The 26,890-nt window shown below is 42.1% G+C and overlaps 1 protein-coding gene across 3 annotated transcripts in view; it reads left to right on the forward strand.

Annotated features, from left to right (window-relative positions):
* Nucleotides 1-26,890, forward strand: part of CDCA7L (cell division cycle associated 7 like) — a 63,192-nt gene that overhangs the window by 31,420 nt on the left and 4,882 nt on the right. For 2 of the 3 annotated variants that reach the window (XM_061198507.1, XM_061198509.1), the window contains exons 2-6: nt 16,759-16,899; nt 21,468-21,605; nt 24,503-24,880; nt 26,294-26,365; nt 26,480-26,650. In XM_061198507.1, the coding sequence (XP_061054490.1) occupies nt 16,759-16,899; nt 21,468-21,605; nt 24,503-24,880; nt 26,294-26,365; nt 26,480-26,650 (900 nt within the window). The remainder of the gene's footprint in view (nt 1-16,758; nt 16,900-21,467; nt 21,606-24,502; nt 24,881-26,293; nt 26,366-26,479; nt 26,651-26,890) is intronic. The other variant, XM_061198508.1, reaches the window with a different exon arrangement.

The raw sequence follows: 26,890 nt of genomic DNA on the forward strand, positions 1-26,890 counted from the left end.
CAATGGTAAATGGGAGTGTTTCCATAATTTCTCTTTCAGATTTTTCATCATTAGTGTATAGGAATGCAAGAGATTTCTGTGCATTAATTTTGTATCCTGCAACTTTACCATATTCATTAATTAGCTCTAGCAGTTTTCTGGTGGCAGTTTTAGGATTCTCTATGTATAGTATCATGTCATCCGCAAACAGTGACAGTTTTACTTCTTTTCCAATTTGTATTCCTTTTATTTCTTTTTCTTCTCTGATTGCCGTGGCTAGGATTTCCAGAACTATGTTGAATAGTAGTCGTGAGAGTGGACATCCTTGTCTCGTTCCTGATCTTAGAGGAAATGCTTTCAGTTTTTCACCATTGAGAATGATGTTTGCTGTGGGTTTGTCATATATGGCCTTTATTATGTTGAGGTAGGTTCCCTCTATGCCCACTTTCTGGAGAGTTTTTATCATAAATGGGTATTGAATTTTGTCAAAAGCTTTTTTTGCATCTATTGAGATGATCATATGGTTTTTATTCTTCAATTTGTTAATATGGTGTATCACATTGATTGATTTGCGTATATTGAAGAATCCTTGCATCCGTGGGATAAATCCCACTTGATCATGGTGTATGATCCTTTTAATGTGTTGTTGGATTCTGTTTGCTAGTATTTTGTTGAGGATTTTTGCATCTATATTCATCAGTGATATTGGTCTGTAATTTTCTTTTTCTGTAGTGTCTTTGTCTGGTTTTGGTATCAGGGTGATGGTGGCCTCATAGAATGGGTTTGGGAGTGTTCCTTCCTCTGCAATTTTTTGGAAGAGTTTGAGAAGGATAGGTGTTAGCTCTTCTCTAAATGTTTGATAGAATTCACCTGTGAAGCCATCTGGTCCTGGACTTTTGTTTGTTGGAAGATTTTTAATCACAGTTTCAATTTCATTACTTGTGATTGGTCTGTTCATATTTTCTATTTCTTCCTGGTTCAGTCTTGGAAGGTTATACCTTTCTAAGAATTTGTCCATTTCTTCCAGGTTGTCCATTTTATTGGCATAAAGTTGATTGTAGTCGTCTCTTAGGATGCTTTGTATTTCTGCGGTGTCTGTTGTAACTTTTCCTTTTTCATTTCTGATTTTATTGATTTGAGTCCTCTCCCTCTTTTTCTTGATGAGTCTGGCTAATGGCTTATCAATTTTGTTTATCTTCTCAAAGAACCAGCTTTTAGTTTTATTGATCTTTGCTATTGTTTTCTTTGTTTCTATTTCATTTATTTCCACTCTGATCTTTATGATTTCTTTCCTTCTGCTAACTTTGGGTTTTGTTTGTTCTTCTTTCTCTAGTTTCTTTAGGTGTAAGGTTAGATTGTGTACTTGAGATTTTTCTTGTTTCTTGAGGTAGGCTTGTATAGCTATAAACTTCCCTCTTAGAACTGCTTTTGCTGCATCCCATAGGTTTTGGGTCATCGTGTTTTCATTGTCATTTGTCTCTAGGTATTGTTTGATTTCCTCTTTGATTTCTTCAGTGATCTCTTGGTTATTTAGTAACATATTGTTTAGCCTCCATGTGTTTGTCTTTTTTACGTTTTTTTCCCCGTAATTCATTTCTAATCTCATAGCGTTGTGGTCAGAAAAGATGCTTGATATGATTTCAATTTTCTTAAATTTACTGAGGCTTGATTTGTGACCCAAGATGTGATCTATCCTGGAGAATGTTCCCTGTGCACTTGAGAAGAACGTGTAATCTGCTGTTTTTGGATGGAATGTCCTATAAATATCAATTAAATCTATCTGGTCTATTGTGTCATTTAAAGCTTCTGTTTCCTTATTTATTTTCATTTTGGATGTTCTGTCCATTGGTGTAAGTGAGGTGTTAAAGTCCCCCTCTATTATTGTGTTCCTGTCGATTTCCTCTTTTATAGCTGTTAGCAGTTGCCTTATGTATTGAGGTGCTCCTATGTTGGGTGCATATATATTTATAATTGTTATATCTTCTTCTTGCATTGATCCCTTGATCATTATGTAGTGTTCTTCCTTGTCTTTTGTAACATTCTTTATTTTAAAGTCTATTTTATCTGATATGAGTATAGCTACTCCAGCTTTCTTTTGATTTCCATTTGCATGGAATATCTTTTTCCATCTCCTCACTTTCACTCTGTATGTGTCCCTAGGTCTAAAGTGGGTCTCTTGTAGACAGCATATATATGGGTCTTGTTTTTGTATCCATTCAGCAAGCCTGTGTCTTTTGGTTGGAGCATTTAATCCATTCACGTTAAAGGTAATTATCGATATGTATGTTCCTATGATCATTTTCTTAATTGTTTTGGGTTTGTTTTTGTAGGTCCTTTTCTTCTCTTGTGTTTCCCACTTAGAGAAGTTCCTTTAGCATTTGTGGTAGAGCTGGTTTTTTGATGCTGAATTCTCTTAGCTTTTGCTTGTCTGTAAAGCTTTTGATTTCTCCACCAAATCTAAATGAGATCCTTGCCGGGTAGAGTAATCTTGGTTGTAGGTTCTTCCCTTTCATCACTTTAAGTATATCATGCCACTCCCTTCTGGCTTGTAGAGTTTCTGCTGAGAAATCAGCTGTTAACCTTATAGGAGTTCCCTTGTATGTTATTTGTCGTTTTTCCCTTGCTGCTTTCAATAATTTTTCTTTATCTTTAATTTTTGCCACTTTGATTACTATGTGTCTCAGCGTGTTTCTCCTTGGGTTTATCCTGTATGGGACTCTGCGCTTCCTGGACTTGGGTGGCTATTTCCTTTCCCATGTTAGGGAAGTTTTTGACTATGATCTCTTCAAATATTTTCTCTGGTCCTTTCTCTCTCTCTTCTCCTTCTGGGACCCCTATAATGCAAATTTTGGTACATTGAATGTTGTCCCAGAGGTCTCTTAGGCTGTCCTCATTTCTTTTCATTCTTTTTTCTTTATTCTGTTCCGCAGCAGTGAATTCCACCATTCTGTCTTCCAGGTCACTTATCCGTTCTTCTGCCTCAGTTATTGTGCTATTGATTCCTTTTAGTGTAGTTTTCATTTCAGTCATTGTATTGGTCATCTCTGTTTGTTTGTTCTTTAAATCTTCTAGGTCTTTGTTAATCATTTCTTGCATCTTCTCAATCTTTGCCTCCATTCTTATTCCGAGGTCCTGGATCATCTTCACTATCATTATTCTGAATTCTTTTTCTGGAAGGTTGCCTATCTCCACTTCATTTAGTTGTTTTTCTGGGTTTTTTTTCTTGTTCCTTCATCTGGTATATAGTCCTCTGCCTTTTCATCTCGTCTATCTTTCTGTAACTGGTTTTTGGTCCACAGGCTGCAGGACTGTAGTTTTTCTTGCTTCTGCTGTCTGCCCTCTGGTGGTTGAGGCTATCTGAGAGACTTGATGGGAGGCTCTGGTGGTGGGTAGAGCTGACTGTTGCTGTGGCGGTCAGAGCTCCGTAAAACTTTAATCCACTTGACTGTTGATGGGTGGGGCTGGGTTCCCTCCCTGTTGGTTCTTTTGCCTGAGGCAACCCAGGACTGGAGCCTACCTGGGCTCTTTGGTGGGGCTAATGACAGACTCTGGGAGGGCTCACGCCAAGGAGCACTTCCCAGAACCTCCGCTGCCAGTGTCCTTGTCCCCACGGTGAAACAGAGCCACCCCCCACCACTGCAGGAGACCCCCCAACACCAGCAGGTAGGTCTGGTTCAGTCTCCCCCAGGGTCACTGCTCCTTCCCCTGGGTCCCGATGCGCACACTACTTTGTGTGTGCCCTCCAAGAGTGGGGTCTCTGTTTCCCCCAGTCCTGTCGAAGTCCTGCAATCAATTCCCACTAGGCTTCAAAGTCTGATTCTCTAGGAATTCCTCCTCCCGTTGCCGGACCCCCAGGTTGGGAAGCCTGACGTGGGGCTCAGAACCTTCACTCCAGTGGGTAGACTTCTGTGGTATAAGTGTTCGCCAGTCTGTGAGTCACCCACCCAGCAGTTATGGGATTTGATTTTACTCTGATTGCGCCCCTCCTACCGTCTCACTGTGGCTTCTCCTCTGTCCTTGGACGTGGGGTATGCTCCTTGGTGAAGTCCAGTGTCTTCCTGTCGATGATTGTCCAGCAGCCAGTTGTGATTCTGGTGCTCTCGCAAGAGGGAGTGAGAGCACGTCCTTCTACTCCGCCATCTTGGTTAATCCTCTCTGCTCTGATCTTTATGATTTCTTTCCTTCTTCTAACTTTGGGTTTTGTTTGTTCTTTCTCTGGTTACTCTAGGTGTAAGTTTAGGTTATTTGAGATTTTTCTTGTTTCGTGAGGTAAGATTGTATTGCTATAAACTTCACTCTTAGAACTGCTTTTGCTGTGTTCCCATAGGTTTTGAATCGTGGTGTTTTTGTTGTTATTTGTCTCTAAGTATTTTTAAAATTTCCTCTTTGATTTCTTCAGTGATCCATTGATTGTTTAGTAACATATTGTTTAGCCACCATGTGTTTGTGTTTTTTACAGTTTTTTTTTTCCTGTAGTTAATTTCTGATCTCATAGCATTGTGGTCAGAAAAGATGATATGATTTAAACTGTCTTAAATTTACTGATGCTCGCTTTGTGGCCCACCTTGTGATCAGTCCTGGAGAATGTTCCATGTGCACTTGAAAAGAATGTGTATTCTGCTGTTTTTGGTTGGAATGCTCTATAAATATCGATGAAGTCCGTCTGGTCTAATATGTCATTGAAGGCCTGTGTTTCCTTGTCGAGTTTTCTGTCTGGAAGGTCTGTCCATTGATGAAAGTGGGTGTTAAAGTCCCCCACTATTATTGTGTTACTGTCAGTTTCTCCTTTTATGGCTGTTACTGTTTTTTTTATATACTGAGGTGCTCTTGTGTTGGGTGCATATATATTTATAAGTGTTATATCTTCTTGTATTGATCCCTTGATCACTATGTAGTGTCCTTCCTTGTCTCTTAGTCTGTATTTTAAAGTCTATTTTGTCTGGTATGAGTATTGCTACTCCAGCTTTCTTTTGATTTCCATTTGCATGGAATATGTTTTTACATCCTCTCACTTTAAGTGTGTATGTGTCCCTAGGTCTGAAGAGGGTTTTTTGTAAATAGCATATATACGGGTCTTGTGTTTGTATCCATTCAGCCAGTCTGTGTCTTTTGGTTGGAGCATTTAGTCCATTTACATTTAAGGTAACTATCAATATGTATATTTCTATTGCCCTTTTCTTAATTGTTTTGGGTTTGTTTTTTGGCCGTTATCTCCTTGATAGGAGGTGGGACTGATGTTATGGTGGCTAGGCCTGCACTGGCCTCCCCTTTGCTCTGTGATTATCACTGCCCTGTCAGAGGTGGGGTCTGCTCCCTAGTTGTTGGAGTAGAGGCCCCCAGATCTGTTTCTTAGCTGTGTTTCTGATCTGCAGTGTGAGGTAGGTGGGATTGGAGCACTCCCACTGGGAGGGAAGCCACTGAGTATTTCTCCTCTGGAGCTGTTCACCTGTGGGTGTGCTCTGTTGTGTCACCTTTCACCCGTTGTGCGAGCTCTCAGATTACACTGTTGTTGGCAGTGCTCTTGGCCACACCTTAACCGTGGGTATGCCGGCAGTTGGCCCTGGTGTCTTTCAGACGTTGTTTTCACCAGGCCACCAGCATAGATCCACTGAAGTCAGGTCCCGGGATTGCAGTGATCATGGATCTGGACCCACTGTGGGAGCAGCCCAGACTCTGGTCTGGCCCAACCCCTCTGTGTATATGCCTACAAAGTCTACAGCTGCTAAAGCTAGCCCCATCTTGGCTGCGGGAGCACTCGCTGTCTGTTCAGATGTTCTGTAGGCGCTCAGTTTACAAAGCTGGTCACGGGGGTGTCAATTTGCAGTTTCCGCAGCTGGTTACGTGGGGATCTTTCTTCTCAGGTGTCCAAGGTCCTCTGCTAGTGTTCAGCTGTGTTCTGTGAGAATTGTTCCATTTATAGTTGTATTCTTGATGCATTTGTGGGGAGAGATGAACTCCACGTCCTCCTACTCCTCTGCCATCTTGACTCCTGATTTGTTTATTTTCTCTATAGTTATGTCTTTTCCAAAATATCCTGTAAGTATAGTCAGACAGCGTATAGTCTTTTTCACTTGGCATAGTGATGAGCTTTATTCATTTTGTTGTGTCTATCAGTAATTTATTCTTTTTTATTGCTGAGTTAAATTCTGTGGTATGGATGTTCCACAGTTTGTTTTATCCATTCCCTAGTTGACTTGGATTGTTTGTAGGTTTGGAAATAAAACTGCTAATTGCAAGTTTTGTGTGGACATAATTTTCATTTCACTTGGGTAACACCTAGGAGCAGGTTTGCTGGATCATGTGCTAAGTGTATGTTTAACTTTATAAGAAACTGCCAAATTGTTTTCCAAAGTGGCTATACCATTTTGCATTTCTACTAACAGTTTATGAAAGGGCCAGTTGCTCCACATCCATGTCAGCACTTGGTATTGTCAGGTTTTTTAAAAGCCATTCTGCTAGGTAGATAGTTATATCTCATTGTAGTTTTAATTTGCATTTCCTTAATGACTGTGGATGTCAAAAATTTTTTCATGTGCTCATCTGCCATCCATTTATCTTTGGTGAAGTGTTTGCTCACCTCTTTTGCCTGTTTTTTAATTGGGTTATTTGTTTTTATTATTGAGCTTTTGAGAGTTCTTTATATATTCTGGGTATAGGTCCTTCATCAGATAAATGATGTGCAGATATTTTCTTCTAGTCTCTTGGCTTTTCATTCCCTTAAGAGTCTTTTTTGAAGAGTAGAAGTTCTTGATTTTAATTGTCTAATTTATACGTTTAAAAAATCTGTATTGTGCTTGGTGTTTTATCTAAGAATTCTTTGCATAACCCAAGGTTACAAAGATTTTCTCCAGTTTTCTTCTAGAAGTGTTATTGTTTTAGGTGTTATATTTAGATGTGATCCATTTTGAGTTAGTTTTTGTAAATGGTGCAAGATATGTGCATTTTTTATGACCCAACCAATTTAATCATAAGAGATTTAGGGAAATGATGTTGTTTATGGAGAAAATGATATGAAACAACCCCCTTCGTAGTGGGTCGAAGGAATGTTTTCCTCTGTGTAAAGGGTCTCCTTACACAGATGCAAGATAGTACACCCTACAAATTCTGCCATCTTTGCTATCAAAATTGCTTTCAGAACACTTAGTGAGAAAAATGCAGTAGTGTACAGGAATTTCTTTTGTACTGCTCCTTAGGGCTTTAAATGAAACATGTTTCCAGGTGAAATACACACTAGTATTCCTGGAATAAGAAACATTTCCTGAAGCTTTATTAAAATCAACTTTTGAATAAACTGGCCTTAAAGAGAATCTCAAGTTTCTTTTGTTTCAAAAACTAATAGATGATAAATATGTTCCTTCTGGATGGGTGGTGGTATTTTTCAATCCAGGAAGAATGAATTTAGATATCCTTGAGATATAGAAAACTTTTGATTAAAAAAATTTTACCCAATTTAAAAATTTCCTTCCTTCTTTTTTTTCCAAACTAGTTGATGCTGCTTATCAATTATTCATATTTATTAAGGACCTCTGAGTATGTAAGACTCTATTCTTGGTGCTGGAGTGGGGCAGGGTGAGAAAGACAGATGCCAAAGAGATCCAGAGTCTGCCATGAGAATTAACTGCCTGTAGGAAGGAGGTTAAGATCTACACATGAGTTGCTATTATGAAGTAGGAAGAATCACACCTCATAAGAGAGGAACAAAATGGGCTGGACCTTGCACAAAGCATGTTCTGCAGGCCAGAGCATGGGGAGCTTGTTAGAAATGCAGAATCTCAGGCCTCTGTTGTGGGTTTTGTTTTGTTTTTTAAAAAATTTTTTATCGAGGTATAATTGACCTATAGCACTGTATTAGTTTCAAGGCATCCAGTGTAATGATTCAGTACTTGTAGGATTCCTTTTCTCTTTAAGAGTGAATAATATTCCATTGTATGTGTTTATGACATCGTTTAGCCATTCATCTGTCGATGGACCCTTGGGTTGCCTCCACTTTGTGGATTTTGGGAATAGTGCTACCATGAACAAGGGAAGGGTTATTTTTAACTTAAAGTTTTTCTTTTAATTTTATTAACACTTCAGTGTCCCGTACTATCACTAGCAGACACTAGTTAGATACTCTGTCAGTAACATTTGAAATTACAGCTTTTAAAATTTCTTTGGTGTTCCACTTAGCACCGTGAGTTCTTCCGTGTGCCTTCCCTGAACGAGTTTGAGATCCAGCCTGTAGGTGTTTGGTCCTTACATTAGAAGCTGACATTTTATAACTGGGAGATTCCTCACCAAGACTCAGATTCCTCACTTCTCTGGGGAGGTTCAAGGTTGGGCATACTCAGCCCGGTGCCTTTGTAGCTTTGGTCTGCTGGGGTGCGGGAGTGACTGCCATTCCTGGACTCGTGTCGGCACTGTCCAGTGTAGCCTTACCCTGAGCTGCTGCCTTCACTGCCCACCTGCTTGGCCCCAAAGCCTGTTGAATGTGCGTTCTTTGTTCCCGAGATGAGCCCCAAGGTAGTTTGCAAGGCTTGTAAGTGAAATCTGCAATCTTTTCTGAAAGAGGTGCTGTGAATATGACTACTTTGTATGTAGATGCTCAGAAATTCTGGGTGAAGATCTTTAATTCCTCTTGGATAGGAATGTCACAGAGTGTACCTTTTGACCCTGTGCACCTTTCCTAGGAAACTACACCTTCCCTGAGAAAATGACTACAAGGTCAGATGTAGTCATTTTCATACAAAGATTTATTGATTACCTGCTTTAGACCAGGCCCGTGTTAGGTGCCAAGGACTCCATTTTAGTGTCTGTGTCCTGCTCGAGGAATTGAATCTTGGGCCCCACTTGACCTTCGATGATACTCACATTGTTATCCCAACAAGGACAGAGTGAATAGATATATACAGTGTGTGTGAAAGGAATGGAAAAAATCTGTGTATTGTAAAAAAAAAAAAAAATAGTTATGAACAATAAGTCTTTTCACTTTCAGAAGAGAATTTTCTTGACTTTTTTCTGGTTAGCTAGATTGCATTTATCCTAATATTGTGCAAGCTTGACTACTGTAAGTATAATCCACTGGTTGGGAGTATTTTATATTTTCTTTTCAGTTATTTGCTTTATTTTTTTGGTTTCTTTTGGTAGGTCTTACAATTGGCGTTGTAGTCAAATGGAACATAAGCTTTGCAGAAAAAAGTCCGTTGTAGTCTGTCTAGACTACATAGCTACAGAGTGGATCACTGCCGAATGAAACAGGGAAGTGACAAATCCTTGGGCCTAAAGTGTTGATACATTGTTTAACTGGTCTCACATTAGAAGGCTGTCCCTATGAATCCTCTTTTATCAGGTCCTTTCGGTCCCTCGCATGCAAATCTTGCCTTCTTTGTTGCATCTGTTAAACAGTTTGTTGTGTTGAAGACACTTGAATATTTTACAGACTTTTGCTAAATCCCGGGACTTATGACTGTCTGAAATGCTTCTCTTAATGCCTTTTGAAGTTGGGCAGCAAGAAACAGAGCCCTGCATGCCCCAAGAATGTGTAGTGGTTTTTGCTTTTTTGAAAGTTCATTGCTTCCTTTTGTCCCTAATGGGTAATTGCAGCCTCTCCCTACTGGCACCTCTGGAGCAGATACAGAAGTAAGAAGGAATTAGGCAGACAGAGGCTCACTGCAGTGGCGGTTGCGACAGTGGCCCCTGGGCTAATGCAGTTGACCGTGGAAGCAATTTATTTATATCAACAGCCTCTCCATTCCTTATATGTGCTTCCAGTAGATCATTACGTGGGGTGCTTCTTCCTCTTTAATTCTTTATGTTAAAACAAGCTTCTGGGCCAGCGGGGTTTTTGGATTCATAGAATGGTGGTAAGTCAAAACGCCCCTTCAGGGACTGAACTCGATGATTGTTAAGTAAAGTCTAATGTACTTAAACTTTCATAAATGTCATCTGTGTTTCTCCAATAAGAGTATTTTCTTGGTGTGTTGTTTTTGTTGGCTAAACAACAGTGAAAGGTGTCTTTGAAAAGACAAGCATGCCAAATACTGTTAAATTAAAACTCTTCCTTCTTTAAGAAGTAAATTTTTCTCCCAAGAACCATCTCACATTTAGGCTTTGTTTAGGAGCTTCTTCTTAGCATAAATGTTACAGTATTTTTTCTATTGTTAGTGGAGCTCTAATTCTCTAAGTGTCTGCCTGTTTGTCTCTTGAAGTGATTTCATTAGATGGTTTGTAATTAACTCTCTGATATCATTAATCTTGTATTCAGTGTCTGGATTTGTGTACTCTAGAAACCAAATGTTAAACTTCCTTTGGTTGAACCACTAGCTTTCTAATCGTTTTTAAACAAGAAGCATTAAAATCATGCTAAAAATGAGTAGATGAGGGATTAGTGATCTCTCAAATGAACCTGACTGTAAAACTAATTCAATGCACAGAAAAAAAGAATCCAAAGAATTTAAGTAACTTCTGAATACACAACTCTGTGTGAAATAGTGCAGCCATTATTTAAAGTGGGGTCTGGGGAACCCTGAAACCCTTTCAGGGTTCCATGAGGACAAAGTTATTGTCATAATAATATTAAGACATTATTGGAGGAGGGGCCGGAAAAAATGTTAAGACATTATTTGCGTTTTTTTGCTGTGTTGATATTTGCACTGATGTGCAAAAGCAAAGGCAGAGAAAACTGCTTGTCCTCAGCATGAATCAAGGCAGTGGCATCAAACTGTACTAGTGGTCATCTCATTCTTCACCTCCGTGCACCAATTTTAAAAGAAAATGTGTTGCACATAGTATGTCTTACTGTAGCAGTAAAAATTATTTTATTAAAATCTTGACCCTTGAGGGCATCTCTTTTATATACTCCATGATGAAATCTGAAGTACACATAAAGTATCTTTGTATCTCCAAGTACAACCATGGTCTGGTTATCTCAGGGAAAAGATCTAGTACCTAGCAGGACTGTGTTCGGAGGATAGCAAGAACCCCAAAGAAATCTTGGACTTGATTGTTGTTGGCAGTGGTGTTGGTAGTGGTATTGGTGTGTTGTCTGAAACGGTTTTGTGTGTATTGTGGATAGAGCAAATGGGTAGGTGTATGAGAAGTACTGGGAATTGGGGTTTTCGTTGCAGGGAAGGGAGATACTAACATCGTGTTGAGGGAGATGAAGAAGAATCCTGTCTTGTTGGGTTTGAATTCAAGGTGTCACAATGAACTCAGATGTAAGATACTTAAAACACCTTTGTTCTGTCCAGGCAAAGCAATGATACTTTACTAGCAAGGAGCACACCTAGATCTCAGAGCTTGATTTCCAGATGCCAGGGCTCCTTGGAGAAATGGCTCATTCGGGATCTGGGGCCAGTACAAGGTTAGCTTGGCACGCCTGTTGTGTTGGAAAAGAAGGAGGTACTCAGAGGCTATTAGGGTTGTGTCAAAAGGACACAGAAGCTGGCTTGAAGGAACTGCCAGTAGCCAAATTTGGGACAATCTGAGTATCAGAAAGAATGATGACAGAGTAATGGGTTAAAACACATTAACTTAAAACAATCCATGAAACTACCTGGAAGGGAGAGTGGGGAGAGAAGGAAAGAGGGAGAGAGAGGGATAGACCCGAAGAGAGAGAATATTACATTACAGGAGAATGCCACCTAACATATGAAGGAGGAATAGTATTTGAAAATCACCGTTTTGTAACCCCTAACGTGGTAATTGATTCAGGCGAAGGGGTATCAATGGATACCGAAACTGTTGAGTGAAATGCTATCAGGGAGAAGGATAGTCATAGAATCTCAAATATCATCCTAGTTATTACTTAATAAGTACAAAGGGGTAGAGACACTTTTGCTAAGAAGAAATCTGGCAGATCCCACTTTAACTTGGTGATCAAACAGCATCACCACTAAAGACACAACCAGATGTTACATGCGATGTGTAGCCGGAACGCAGCACTGCCCACCAAGGAGTCTGGCTGAAGAAAAGCACACTTGAGTCTGACTGAGACTCGAGATTTAAGTACCAAATTACAGGAAATCCAGAGGGACAGAGGACTCTGTTAAATACCATCTTGGGGCTGCAAAAATCAAAAAACAAACCTCCAGACTCTGGCAAACTCTACAGTCAGATAACCCAGTTTCTTCAAAAATCAGTTGCGAGAAGAAAGTTAAACATGAAGGCGACGCGAGAAAGGACTTGAGACGTATTGACCAATGTATGGGCCTTATTTGGATCCTGATACAAATACACTGGGGGTTGAAAAAAATAAGTTAATAGTAACTGTGGACACAGACTATATATTTGCTGGTAACACAGGGTGAAATGATACTGTGTCTACAATTGCTTTAAAATAATTTGGAAGGAGGGCAGTTGGGTTGGGATACAGATGAAACAAGACTAGCCATGGACAGATAATTGCTAGGGTGTCCACATGTGTGTTCATGATACTATTCCATCTACTTAGGAATGTATTTGAAAGTTTTATAATTAAATTAAAAATACTGCTAATTAATAGGGAATAGCTTGACATTTTGTGCCTCCTTATGCAATGCATTGAGAAGTACATGTCATCTGTATAGAATTGTTGCCAATAATATTTGAGTCTATCAGGAAAAAATCAGATAAGTTCAGAATGTGTGACATTCTACAAGGCAGTTTTCTTGGGTTGTCTACAAAATGTCAGTGTTATGAAAAGCAACAAAAAAAATGTCATAAAAAAACAATCAGTACAATCCTGCTGCCTGTGGAACAAAAAGCACATTCACAGAAAGATATACAAGATGAAAATGCGGAGGGCTATGTACCAGATGAAGGAACAAGATAAAACCCCAGAAAAACAACTAAATGAACTGGAGATAGACAACCTTCCAGAAAAAGTATTGAGAATAATGATAGTGAAGATGATTCAGGACCTTGGAAAAAGAATGGAGGCAAAGATCGAGAAGATGAAAGAAACGTTTAACAAAGACCTAGAAGAATTAAAGAACAAACACCTAGAAGAATTAAAGAACAAACAAACAGAGATGAACAATACAATAACTGAAATGAAAAATACACTAGAAGGAATCAATAGCAGAATAACTGAGGCAGAAGAACGGATAAGTGACCTGGAAGACAGAATGGTGGAATTCACTGCTGTGGAAGAGAATAAAGAAAAAAGAATGAAAAGAAATGAAGACAGCCTAAGAGACCTCTGGGACAGCATTAAATGCAACAACATTCACATTATAGGGTCCCAGAAGGAGGAGAGAGAGAGAAAGGACGCGAGAAAATATTTGAAGAGATTATAGTCGAAAACTTCCTTAATATGGGAAAGGAAATAGCTACCTAAACCCAGGAAGTGCAGACAGTCCCATACAGGATAAACCCAAGGAGAAACACGCTGAGACACATAGTAATCAAACTGGAAAAAATTAAAGACAAACAAAAATTACTGAAAGCATCAAGGGAAAAACAACAAATAACATACAAGGGAACTCCCATAACGTTAACAGCTGATTTCTCAGCAGAAACTCTACAAACCAGAAGGGAGTGGCATGATATACTTAAAGTGACGAAAGGGAAGAACCTACAATCAAGATTACTCTACCCGGCAAGGATCTCATTCAGATTCGATGGAGAAATCAAAAGCTTTACAGACAAGCAAAGGCTAAGAGAATTCAGCACCACCAAACCAGCTCTACAACAAATGCTAAAGGAACTTCCCTAAGTGGGAAACACAAGAGAAGAAAAGGACCTACAAAAGAAACCCAAAACAATTAAGAAAATGGTCATAGGAACATACATATCAATAATTACCTTAAATGTGAATGGATTAAATGCTCCAACCAAAAGACACAGGCTCGCTGAATGGATACAAAAACAACACCCATTTATATGCTGTCTACAAGAGACCCACTTCAGACCTAGGGACACATACAGACTGAAAGTGAGGGGATGGAAAAAGATATTCCATGCAAATGGAAATCAAAAGAAAGCTGGAGTAGCAATACTCATACCAAATAAAATAGACTTTAAAATAAAGAATGTTACAAGAGACAAGGAAGGACACTACATAATGATCAAGGGCTCAATCCAAGAAGAAGATATAACAATTATAAACATATAATTGTTTATATTATATATTTATAAAATAAACACCAACACAGGAGCACCTCAATACATAAGGCAACTGCTAACAGCTATAGAAGAGGAAATTGACAATAACACAATAATAGTGGGGGACTTTAACACCTCACTTACACCAATGGACAGATCATCCAAACAGAAAATTAATAAGGAAACACAAGCTTTAAATGACACAATAGACCAGATAGATTTAATTGGTATTTATAGGACATTCCATCCAAAAACAGCAGATTACACTTTCTTCTAAAGTGCACATGGAACATTCTCCAGGATAGATCACATCTTGGGTCACAAATCAAGTCTCAGTAAATTTAAGAAAATTGAAATCATATCAAGTATGTTTTCTGACCACAATCCTATGAGATTAGAAATCAATTATAGGGGAAAAAAAAAAAACAACACAAACACATGGAGGCTAAACAATATGTTACTAAATAACCAAGAGATCACTGAAGAAATCAAAGAGGAAATCAAAAAATACCTAGAGACAAATGACAATGAAAACACGATGATCCAAAACCTATGGGATGCAGCAAAAGCAGTTCTAAGAGGGAAGTTTATAGCTGTACAAGCCTACCTCAAGAAATAAGAAAAGTCTCAAATAAACAATCTAACCTTACATCTAAAGGAACTGGAGAAAGAAGTACAAACAAAACCCAAAGTTAGTAGAAGGAAAGAAATCATAAAGATCAGAGCCGAAATATATGAAATAGAAACAAAGAAAACAATAGCAAAGATCAATAAAACTAAAAGCTGCTTCTTTGAGAAGATAAACAAAATTGATAAACCATTAGCCAGACTCATCAAGAAAAAAAGGGAGAAGACTCAAATCAATAGAATTAGAAATGAAAAAGGAGAAGTAAAAACTGACACTGAAGAAATACAAAGGATCTTGAGAGATTACTACAAGCAACTCTATGCCAATAAAATGGACAACCTGGAAGAAATGGACAACCTGGAAGAAATGGACAAATTCTTAGAAAAGCACAACCTTCCGAGACTGAACCAGGAAGAAATAGAAAATATAAACAGACCAGTCACAAGCACTGAAATTGAGACTGCGATTAAAAATCTTCCAACAAACAAAAGCCCAGGACCAGACGGCTTCACAGGCGAATTCTATCAAACATTTAGAGAAGAGCTAACACCTATCCTTCTCAAACTCTTCCAAAATATAGCAGAGGGAGGAACACTCCCAAACTCATTCTACAAGGCCACCATCACCCTGATACCAAAACGAGACAAAGATGTCACAAAGAAAGAAAACTACAGACCAATATCACTGATGAACACAGATGCAAAAATCCTCAACAAAATACTAGCAAACAGAATCCAACAACACATTAAAAGGATCATACACCATGATCAAGTGGGATTTACCCCAGGGATGCAAGGATTCTTCAATATACGCAAATCAATCAATGTAATACACCATATTAACAAATTTTAAAATAAAAACCATATGATCATCTCAATAGATGCAGAAAAAGCTTCTGACAAAATTCAACATCCATTTATGATAAAAACTCTCCAGAAAGTGGGCATACAGGGAACCTACCTCAACATAATAAAGGCCATATATGACAAAAAAAAAACCAAAACAACAACAAAAAAAAAACAATCAAATACAATGCATGATTCTTGCTTGAGCGGATCCCTTTTGCCCTTAAAAAGTTATGAAAGACATTTTGGGCACAATGCAGACATTTGAATATGGATTCATAATACATGATATTATTGAATTAATATTAATTATTTTAGGTATGATGATGGTTATGCGGTTCTTCAGGAGAATGTCCTTATTCTTAGGAGATGTGTATGGAAGTATTTTAGGGTGAATTGTATGGTGTCTGCAAATTACTTGAAACACACGTGGATTAGGTTGCTGCATTTTAAATCACTCTTTTCCTAGGTTGGAAACATTCAAATATCAGCAAATGCCTAAGATTCAACCTAACATTTGTTGAAAGATAGAGAAAAAAGCAAATGGGGGGCTCCAGGTGAAGCATATACAAATGTTTGCACTATTCTTTCACCTTTCTGTGTGTTTGAACTTTTTCGAAATAGCTGGGAACAAACAGGTAGTCAGCGTACAAAACTGAACTCTCAGCAAATACATATTTGTTAGATTAAGTGTGCTGACAACATTCTCTCTGGGAATAATTGCCTGTGATAGTGTTTAATAGAATTAATTCTAAACTAAGATTGATTCAGAATACAGAAAAGAAAGAAAGCTTTATTTCATTGTATGAACTTTCATGTGACAAAGAACAGAAAAATAAAGAACTATAGGTAGAGATTAAGAAAAGAGCTTAGTGATGTCATAAGGAATTTTTTTTTTTTTAACATGGGTGACATTTAAAGACAGATCCACTGTAGGAGAAAATTTTCTTATTTTTTGTCAAGAGATCAAAAATGGCTTTTATCTAGGCATGGCCTCAACACTCCTTGTAAAATAAGATATATCTCTAGAATTTGAAAAAGAAAACTCTTCCTCTTCCACCCCTTTCCTGGTTGCCCTGAGGTGTCAAGTTGAGGCACATTTGGCTCAGGGTTACTGGGATCTTGTGAGCAACCATCGCAGATTGATAAAGTCATGAGATGGTAATTCCTACTCCTCTACAAAATTTCCCTAAGTGATTATAACAGCCCCTGATATTATCCTCCTTTTTTCAATCCAAACAGATCCCTAAAGAAGTGGCTGACATCTTTAACGCCCCCAGTGATGATGAAGAGTTCGTCGGTTTCCGAGATGATGTTCCCATGGAAACCCTGTCATCAGAGGAGAGCTGCGATAGTTTTGACTCACTGGAGTCAGGGAAGCAGGTATGGGTGCCTCCTTTCAAGGCAGGCGTATCCGTCTGGAAGCTTGGATCTTGGTTCGGATATTCTTTGACTTGAACACGGTCTGAGATTGGTGGTATCAGTTAATTGTCGAGCATCTTATTTTATTAGTGTTATATCTTCATGTTTCAAGCAACTGGTGAGGGTACCTCGCTCAGTTTTGCTGTTTAAATCCTTTCTATGTACAATAATTTTTTTTTTCAGTAAAGGGGACCTCACGTGATCACATCCGTTTTCTTTGCCACCTCGGGGCTGCAGCCTGTGGCCAGGCTGTATTTGGAGCGCTCCCACACAGCTGGCGGGGGAGGGCTGATCCCCCAGTGATAGTGTAGGAGTGTGTGGTTACCATGAGACACATGGCCTCTGCGCTCCTGCGGTGAGGCTCTGTCTGCACCTCACTCTTGGGATTGCTGGCGAGAGCATTGTTCTTTCTTTAGTCCCTTTGATCTGTGGCAGACACAAGTTGCAGTTTCTCGGAGAGGTGGATTCCTGGAGGTTTATGTTGTGATTTAGCAGGAGCATGGCCAAAGTATCCAGGCTTCCGTGGCATTTTTTTCTGAGTTCATTTGTGGCACTCAAAATTCCTCATTCTCCCTCGACCCTGGCCTCTCCTAAAAGGCTGTGAGTTAAACCCAGCTAGCTTCCACTGGGCAGGTAGAGGAAGGCAGGCAGTTAATTATGTAAGTGAAGCCCCCGCTTGATGGCAGTGTGTGTGGTCCTCACCTTATTCGATGCCTCTGCAGCATTTGACGCCCCCCAGCCACCTGCTTCCACTCCCCTTGGTCTCTCTCTCTCTTACACCTTTTGTTCGTGGTTGTCATCCCTTCTACTTCCTGCCCCCATCTGTGGATGTTCTCCAAGATTTTATCTTCAGACCTTTCCACTTAATGATCTCAGTGCCTGGCCTGGTCTCAGCCGTTGCCTCCTGGTTCTTTGTGGTTTGGCTCTTCCCTCCAGCCCCAGATGTGTTTCTAACAGCCACTTGGATCCGTCGTCATTGTTCAAGGGAGATCTGAAAGTCACCATTTTCCCTCCCCGGTTGTCTGTCTTCCCCATTTTTTTTTTTTAAATTTATTTATTTATTTATTTACGGCTGTGTTGGGTCTTCGTTTCTGTGCGAGGGCTTTCTCCAGTTGTGGCAAGCGGGGGCCACTCTTCATCACGGTGCGCGGGCCTCTCACTCTCGCGGCCTCGCGTTGCGGAGCACAGGCTCCAGACATGCAGGCTCAGTAATTGTGGCTCATGGGCCCAGTTGCTCCGCGGCATGTGGGATCTTCCCAGACCAGGGCTCGAACCCGTGTCCCCTGCATTGGCAGGCAGATTCTCAACCACTGCACCACCAGGGAAGCCCTGTCTTCCCCATTTTTGTCTCCAACTTTGGAGCTCCTGACGCCTCCTGTTCCTCACCCATCTCCTCAACTCCCTTGCAGGAGCTGATGAATCTTCTGCCATGTTCCTCACCTCCATCCCTCCCGTCTCTTCCCTCTTCAGCTGCCGTGGTTCTCATAGTCTTTACCGCGGGTGTGGAACTGAGCTCTGGTCACCATCCTCCCCTGTTAGAAATCGCCAGTCCCTCTGTTCGAACGTGGTCAGGCAGTGAGGGGCAGCCTGTTGGGTCCACCGTGAGTGGCCTTCTGAGCGGCGCGGGACGTGTGTGAAGCGCCAGCACGAGCCTGGCGGGCGGCAGGCGTTAAGGACCGAAGCGGCCGCTCTTGCTGCTGTGACGACTGCCCCTTCTCTTGTGCCCTCACACCTGCCCCCAGTCCAGCCCTGCTCCCGAGTCTGACCCCAGCATGCATTCCGTGGCCCATGACAACATGCTGTTCACGCAGAGTGCCCTTAATTCACTATCTCCCTGGGAAGGTGCAGGTGCTGTTATTATTCCTGTTTCACAGGTGATGAAACTGAAGTGTGGGGAGGTGAAGTGACTTGTCTGAGGCCTCACATCTGAGAAGTGGCCGAGCTGGGATGTTCCTAATGTAGGAGCCCCACTTCTCAGCCTCGTGCCTTGCACGGCTCTTTTCTGCGGGCTTTGCAGCAGGAGACCAGAAACTGCATCCCTCCTCTCCGCATGTGCTGTTCTGCCCCCTGTGCACACTGGTCCAGGCTCCTCATCCTGCCTCTGCGCTCTCTCAGCATTTTTCTAGCCTCTAGCCTAGTTTAGATGCCGGTCAAATGCTTCTGCTTCCACGAAGTCTTACTGGATTTTCTTTCTTCCTGTGCGCCATGTTGCGTGTGTCTCCCTTACAACACTCATCCTCGCCATGGTGACCTGTGGACTTATCCAGCTCCCTTACTAAATGACAAGCTCCTTGATGGAAGGGGCCTCATACTTGAACGGTGCTCTCCAGCTTCCCTGGCTTGGGCTGCTTCCTTGGGTTGTCCCTTTCCTCTTGTTTCATGCATCCAGTGCCCATGGGTGAAGGATCACCCATGGGGCGGAACTGAGGTGGGATACTTGTCTGACTGGTTCAGCCACCATGACTTCCAGTCTGTTTCTTCACATCCCATGAACTTCAAAATAAAAAAAAGTCACCACTCTGTTAGCTTCTCTTCTGATCTGTTATTTGCTTACGTTCTTGATCACGGTAGATGCAGGTCACCAAAGCCCACAACATACTGTCTAGTACTGATTTTAAGGGATAACGGCCAGACTTCGGAGAACAGAGAGCTGTGTGAGGGTTGTAACCAGGGACGCAGGAGACTGTGTGGAGTGGATGTTCGCTTTGTTACAGACCCCCGTTAAAGATGGTTTTTACACCCTGTGAAATCGGGAGAATAAAAGCATGGGCCTTGGCTTAGGGCTGCAGCTGAGCTGTTTTCTCTATCAGAACTGGCCACCAAAGATACTGATCTCTCCCAGGCTGACCGCTGCCTGTGACAGCAGCTCAAAGCACAGAAAGAGCCAGAGGACTGGCAGGTTGGAACCTGCTGTTCCAAGGCATGACCTGTTCGGGCTCCAGCCGGGGACTTTGGGTAGATGCTGAAGTGTGCACATGGGCCCCACTGCCCTGCAGCAGCCTGCAGGGGCTGGCCCAGGGCTCTTGAGCCAGATGTTTCCTGCCCTCGGAGGTGGTGGGTTTCCTTGGGAGCCAACCGTGCACCGTTCTTCCTTCATGACAGACCCTGGCCTGCTGCTTCCTCACCTGGACCCCACACACTCCGGATCCATTTTAACCCGCCGAGGGAAGCTGCGTGAACTTGTACGTAGTGTGTGCAGCAGTGCCGGCGCTGGTCTCCCTGAAGCACGATTTGAATTTCACTTTAAAGAAACTTCCCTTTTGTGTGTGAATTTTTTTTTTTTTAAGCAGCTGCACCACAGCTATCAACAAAGGAACGAAGTAATTTACATCTGAGCACAGTCACTCCAATTACCCATAATAATTCACAGGAGACATTTTTAAGCTTAAAAAAATGCCGGATATAGGCATTTCTTTCTTTTTCCCCCGGGAAGTTTTTCCACTCGTCTGTTATGTCTGTTTTGCTCCAGAGACTGATTATCTGAGCTCGAAGAAGTATATAATTAAAGTCAGGGAAAAGGCAGGCAGGGAGATAAAGATTCTCCAGCCGCATATGCTGTGACGAGGGGTCACACCCCTACATCAGGGGTAGGAGGGGGAGACGTCAGAGGCAGCAGGGGACGTGGACTCCAGGCCTGGCTGCCAGCTTGGAGGAGGCCGGTTTGTGGGTCTCCGTTCTGTACTGCCATTCTTGCTTTACCCCTCCTTTCTTTCAAGCATGCCATTTATTTTTATGAGTTGAAAAGAAAGAAAACGTCATTATTGGAACATGTCCTTTTTGAGTCAGCCGTGCAACATCTTTCCTCGGGCTCACTTGCTACCTGCCGGCGGTGGCTGGTTCTCAGCTCCTGCGGGAGAGGGACTCCCGGGGGTGGGAGGGTTGGAGCTTTTCCGTCATGGTAGCGGGTGATGGAGCAACTGCATTCTCCTAGGCGGTGGGCGGGGCGGGGTGTGGAAGCCTCCAGCCCTTTCCTGCCCGGAGGCGTGCTGGAGGCATCTCCCCTGGGAGGGGCCGGCTTGGGATGGCTGTTGGAAAGGAAGGCCAGTGTGGGGTGGAAGAGCCAGAGCCAGGTCTTCTCCTCCACGTGTTTTCTGTTCTGTGTGAACGCAGACGCTCCTGATGGCCCGCCCCGGCGGGAGAAACTGAATTCCATCAACCCTTACCGGGCACGCCAGCTGATGGCGGCTGCGGCCATTCTGGTGTTTCGAAATGGTTCAATTTGTGGGTCTAACTTTCTACAAACTATGGAAAATATGTATATATACGTGTGTTTTTATTGTGGTAAAACCTACATAAAATTTACCATTTTAACCATTTTTAAGTGCGGTAAGTCCCAGTGTCCTGCCTGCAAGACACTGAGTGGCGTTATTCACAGCGTCTCGAGGCCTTCACCATTATTGGTTTCCAGAATGTTTTCGTCGTCTCACAGAGAAACTCTGTACCCATTAAACAGTAACTCCCCTTGTCCCCAGCTCCTGCCAACCTCTGTTCTTCTTTCTTTCTCCATGACATACGTGTTTTTAATTTAGCAGGATGTGCGTTTCCATTCCAAATACTTCACAGAAGAGCTAAGAAGAATTTTTAGAGAGGACACTGACTCAGAGACGGAAGATTTTGAAGGATTTACGCAGAGTGATCTGAATGTTAACAGCGACCCAGAAGTAATGGTAATAATTATCAACGTGAGGGAGGGTGGGTTGTAATATTTTTAGTCCTGGTTCCGAATTGTATTGTTGCTTGTAAGAAGTCACTTTACACGTGAAAAGGTTTTACTTTTTCTTACATGTTCATCTTATAAGCCAGTTAACAAAATATAAAGATTTTACTTTTTCTTACGTGTCCATCTTCTAAGCCAGTTAGCTCATTGTAAACTTGGCTATTCTAAGGCGAATTCCTGGCTCACCAGTCCATTATTCTCTTAGAGAAAATCCAGTTGTCTTTCCTGGGTGCCTTTGGAGTCTGGGGGGATGTGTCCCAGGCGTCCCTTATTATCCTTATCAGAGAATTTATTTCAGACTTTTTTGAACCTCTTTTATCTGAAAAGAGGAGGGTCTGAGAGTAACAAGTTCCTGAAAGTCGTTTTCTGTTGTGCGCCAAGTAACGTTCTTAGGTTTAGAGTTAATTTGGCAAAAATTTAGCTGTGGTGCAAACTTAGAGTTTTGTCTGTGCATTCTTGATTTGGATCACGACGTGCTTTTTAATGATAAAGATGACCTGGGCTTGTCTGATTCCTAAGGGAAATCTGCCCTCAGCCCTTTGCCGTCAAGAGACTTGTTGGTTGATCTCTTTTTATTCCACGTGTTCAGGCCAGTTGACTGCTGACCAGTATGTGAATCTCAGGGTAACTTTGAAGAACAGCCTTTGGATTTTTTTTAGGCATAAAAATGTTTTTTACTAACTGAAAAATAGCATACATTTATCTCAGAAAATCAATACACCACTTCCTTCTTTGGTATCAAGATAAGGGATAGAGAGGTTAAGCCTCATTACGTTCAGAAGCTCCCAAAGAAGCGCTCCTGGCGTGGAACCTGTGTAGATGTTTAAATAAGCTGTAACCAGTAGGGTTGCTTTGTCCTTCACCTTTTCCTGGGGGGACTTAAGGCCGGAAAGCTTTATGGTAGGCTGCCTTGCTCGATGGTGATTTTTTTCTGTGAATAGCAACACAGACCTGTGCCAACCTATTGGCCGCAGCCCCCCACCCCTTGGCTTTCTTTACAGAAGTTATTTGCATGGCAGTTCATGTGTTCTGGCTAGCAAGTCTCCAGTTTCTTGTCAGCAAGACACTGAGATCCTTCCAAACCCTGAGGGGTATCATCTACTCTTAGTGACTTGTTTATCGTCTCTTCTTTAGCTAAGTAATGTTGGGATATTCAAAGAATTTGTGTTTCCAGCATGGGAAAGTGAATTACCCCCAGCGCCTTTTTTTTTTTTTTCTTCCAAGTCTGTACATTTAGGGAATGAATCGTGACATGTTACGTTGACTCTGATATAACTCATAGCTCAGGGCAGGTCCACCTGTACATTTATTTTGAAATTCAGTGAGAAAGCAAGCCTTGTTGCCTCCTCACCCAACCTCCTGCCCACCCTAGTGAGTAGTGGTGAGACCACCTTTTCGGCAGTAGGGTATGACTCTACGTTGGTGTCTAGTGGTCTTCTAGCCAGACGTGCAGCTGCCACAGCCGTGGCCCTGGCTCTCAGGTCTGAGTCTCCACTGGTGACTCTTTCCGTACTTCAGTCCTTTGTAGTACGCTATCCATGTCCTTGGTAAAGAGACGTGGGTTAGACGGCGATCATGATAAATGAATAAAGCCAGTCAGGGGAGATAATTCCTCTGAAGTTCTCCAACAGTGTCTTCTAAAATAGATTCCTCTGCAGCCCACTATTTGGAATTCCAAAGCTACGAATGTGGAGAGTTCAGGATATTAAAACAAATAGATAACTCAGTACAGTACAGTCTTATTTCTCTGCTTGGCTATTTGTGCATTGATACATACACCAAGGTTTGGAAGTTATCTACTTTTTCTTCCCCTCCCGCTGCTTTATTTTTAACTTGAGTCCAGCTGGAATTTGGGGGGTGGTCACCGAGGAAGCAGCAGAGTCATTAACTGAATCCCAGGCTCCTCCTGGTGCCGTTCTCAGCTCTCCTCACAACCCGAGTCCCTGACAGAGGTGCCCAGGCTAAACTGTCCAGCCTGTGGTCAAGGAAAGATGCCAGGCGACGACCTGGATCCCAGTGTTTAAACCCATCTCTGCTGTTGCTAAGAGTCCTTTGCATCTGAGATGTCACCTTGCTGTTGCCTTCCATTCTTACTGTGTTCTCACGTGTGAAACCAAGTTATGTTTTAATGCTGGAGACCTATGCCGAGTGGAGACTGAAAATTGAGGCTGAGAATTGCTTGAGCTGACTGAACAGGTGCCTGCAGCCACCTGCAGAGCTGTCTGCCTGATTTCACCCCAGGGCGCTGCGAGTTACAGAAAGGGGAGGAGGCTTCCCTTGAGTGAGGACCCAGTGTGTCCTGGGCATGAGGTTCCGCCACTGACCCTGCTGGCAGGTCATCTGCCTGCTCCTTGGTCACTTCACTGAAATGAAGTCAGCTCTCCTGTCCCTCTTACTCATGAGTTCTGTTCCAGCTAGTTAGGGCTGAATGGTATTTTATTTTTCACTTAGCACTCCACTATTATCCGAGGATACCTCTGATGTCATGCACACCCTTTTCTTTGACTGTTCCCATATTCCTGAGCTCCCAGGTGTGCCAGCTTGGCTGGTCCACTGGGGAGGAGCCCACGTCGTCAGCGTTTGGCTTCCAGCTTGATGCTCTGAACAGGACACAGTCTGCCGGTGGGTGTGGCTGGGCCAGAGCGCGCAGTCGTCTGCTCTTTGATTTTGTTCATCTAGAAACTACTTGCGCATTTACTGAAGAGTTCAGAGGGAACTACCAATAGGAAGGGAGGGCTTTCAACTATTCATTGTTTTCCTAAGATACTGTCAGAGTGGTTTTAAGTGTGTGTCTTTCTGAAGGTTTGTTTATAGGCACTGTCTTTGTTCTTTCTCTCATTTCATTAGCTTGTGGAGTCAGAGCTGAGTGATGATGGTAAAGCATCTTTCATGAGTGAGGAAGAGGAAGATGATGAAGAAGAAAAGGCTCCACCTAGAAGCAGCAGGCCGAGAAGAAGCAGTATTGGTCTTCGAGTAGCCTTTCAGTTCCCCACCAAGAAACCGGCAAAAAATGCCGGTAAGAACAGTTCTCCTGAGCCGTTGTTTTCTGGCTCGTGCACACAGGACAGTAAGAATGGAATTCTTGGAAGAAAGACAAGCTGCAGACAGGGGAAGGAAAGGGAAGATTCTGCCTCTGAGTCTGAGGACGACTCCAGGGATGAGGGCCAGGAGAGCTCGGATGCCCTGCTGAAAAGGACCATGAACATCAAGGAGAACAAAGCCATGGTAAGGCCGCACGGCCCGAGACCGCCACTGCTGGGGCTCCCAGGGCTGTGTCCCCATAGCCGCTGCTGCTTTGGCTTCTGTCAGGAAGTGTGCTCTGGGCATTGTGGGTTCTTTCTCTTTTCCTGGACCCCAAGCGGTTATCACCTGATTAGCTCTGGTTTGGGAACAGAGACTCCCGGGACCATTTTTAGCCCCCTCCACGGTGCCATGGACTAAACGCCGTCTACTGTTGATCAAGTCACGTTGCAAATATGCAGTGGTATTTTACAGAGATGAGAGGGCCTGTTCCCAGCAGAAAGCAGCAATGTGTAAACGTGGGTGTCATGAAGCCCACTTAGGAGTTGCTTCGTGCAGGTCAGGCAGGCAGCTTTCAACCTAGATGCTGTAGTGTCAAGATATCAGCTAAAGGAATGAAAGGGGTCTAGGTATTAAAAGGAACTGAGCAGTTTTGAATCACTTTAAAATGTTTTCACCAGAATAATTAATGGAACAAGGTGAAATCTTTGTGTATTTGGTTTTTCTATATGTGGTCAGTAACTGTGGTTTCCTTCATAATTTTATATATACAGAATTTAAAAAAATAATTCTTACCAATCATCATCACTTTTAGTATTTTGGTATATTTTTTTCTTTAATATTTTCTTTTAAAAAAGCATAATTTAATGATACTGTATATGCAGTCTTACTATATGTCTAATAAGTTGCTTAAGAAAATATAAAGCCTACTTTGGGGTATAATTTATCCAGAGACATATTTGTGCTCAGCTAAGAGAAATTTTTAGCGTCGTATCTCTCTGCATCTTTAAAATAAGAACTATGTTCATGATTTTTTAGTGACACCCATACCTCTGTGTAAGTCTAAAACTAAAAGGAATCCTAAGTAAATTGTATGATTGGCACGTTAATGCCTGTTATTTGGTGTTCTTAGGTGTTTATTTGGGAATATTTTCATAAATTATTTTTATTGATAAGAAATTAACCAACTTAAAGAATCAGTGTTTCGGAGCTCTGAATAACTGCCAGAATGATCTAGTTGGGGCTTTTCTGTTGTGAACATGATGAAACTTGATTCAGGTGGGCAAAATGATAGGTTCCAGGGTCACCCTGCGAATTAGTGGCCCAGTCATGATTCTAACCTCATGCTCCAGGCCTTGGACCTTCCAGGACAGTTTTCATCGTGTCTTCTCCTTCTACATAAGGAACGGGCATAGATTTTATTCCTTTCATGATATCAGCATCTCACCTGCATAGATAAAAATCTTTACATGTGAGGTTAAAAAAATAACAATTGCTGAGATCTTATGTAAACTACAAGTTTCTCATGGCTGCAAACTGGAAGACTTGTGGTAACGTGTTAGATGAAGTAGACTTGGCAATGTTTATGCACGATCCTTTCTTTCTTCTGAACTTCAGCTCGCTCAGTTATTGGCGGAATTGAACTCAATGCCAGATTTCTTCCCGGTCCGAACTCCGAACTCAGCTTCTGTAAGTGGAACTCCTTATATGTGTTGATTCCAGTACTCGTGCACACAGTCGGTTGCTAGATGGCTTTCATTCCAGAAAGCAGCCAATTGTGTGTGTCTGTGCTCTCACCTGCAGAAGAAGAAAGCAGTGAGGCGGGCCTTCTCAGAGGGACAGATCACACGGCGCACCAACCCGGCCCGGAGCGCACGGCCTCCCGAGAAGTTCGCCCTGGAGAGCTTCACCGTGTCGGCCGCCAAGTTCGCAGAAGAGTTTTACAGTTTCAGAAGAAGGAAGACAACGAGCGGGGTATTTTCTGACTATAATGACCCAATGCTTCTTTGTCTAAGCCAGTGGTCCTTGCACGTGAGCGTTCGTCACAGCCCTCCGGGGCTCGCTGAGAGCGCTGAGGTTCTGACTCGGTAGGTCTGCAGCAGCTGAGAAGTTGCATTTCAGCCAAGTTCCCAGATGCTGTGGGTACTCCTGGGACCGTACTCGGAAAAGAACCCTGGGCCTAAGCTTGCGCTTGGTCTAAGCTGTAGGCCACGA

The sequence above is a fragment of the Eubalaena glacialis genome, chromosome 8, assembly GCF_028564815.1.
Source record: "Eubalaena glacialis isolate mEubGla1 chromosome 8, mEubGla1.1.hap2.+ XY, whole genome shotgun sequence".
Lineage (NCBI taxonomy): Eukaryota > Metazoa > Chordata > Mammalia > Artiodactyla > Balaenidae > Eubalaena > Eubalaena glacialis.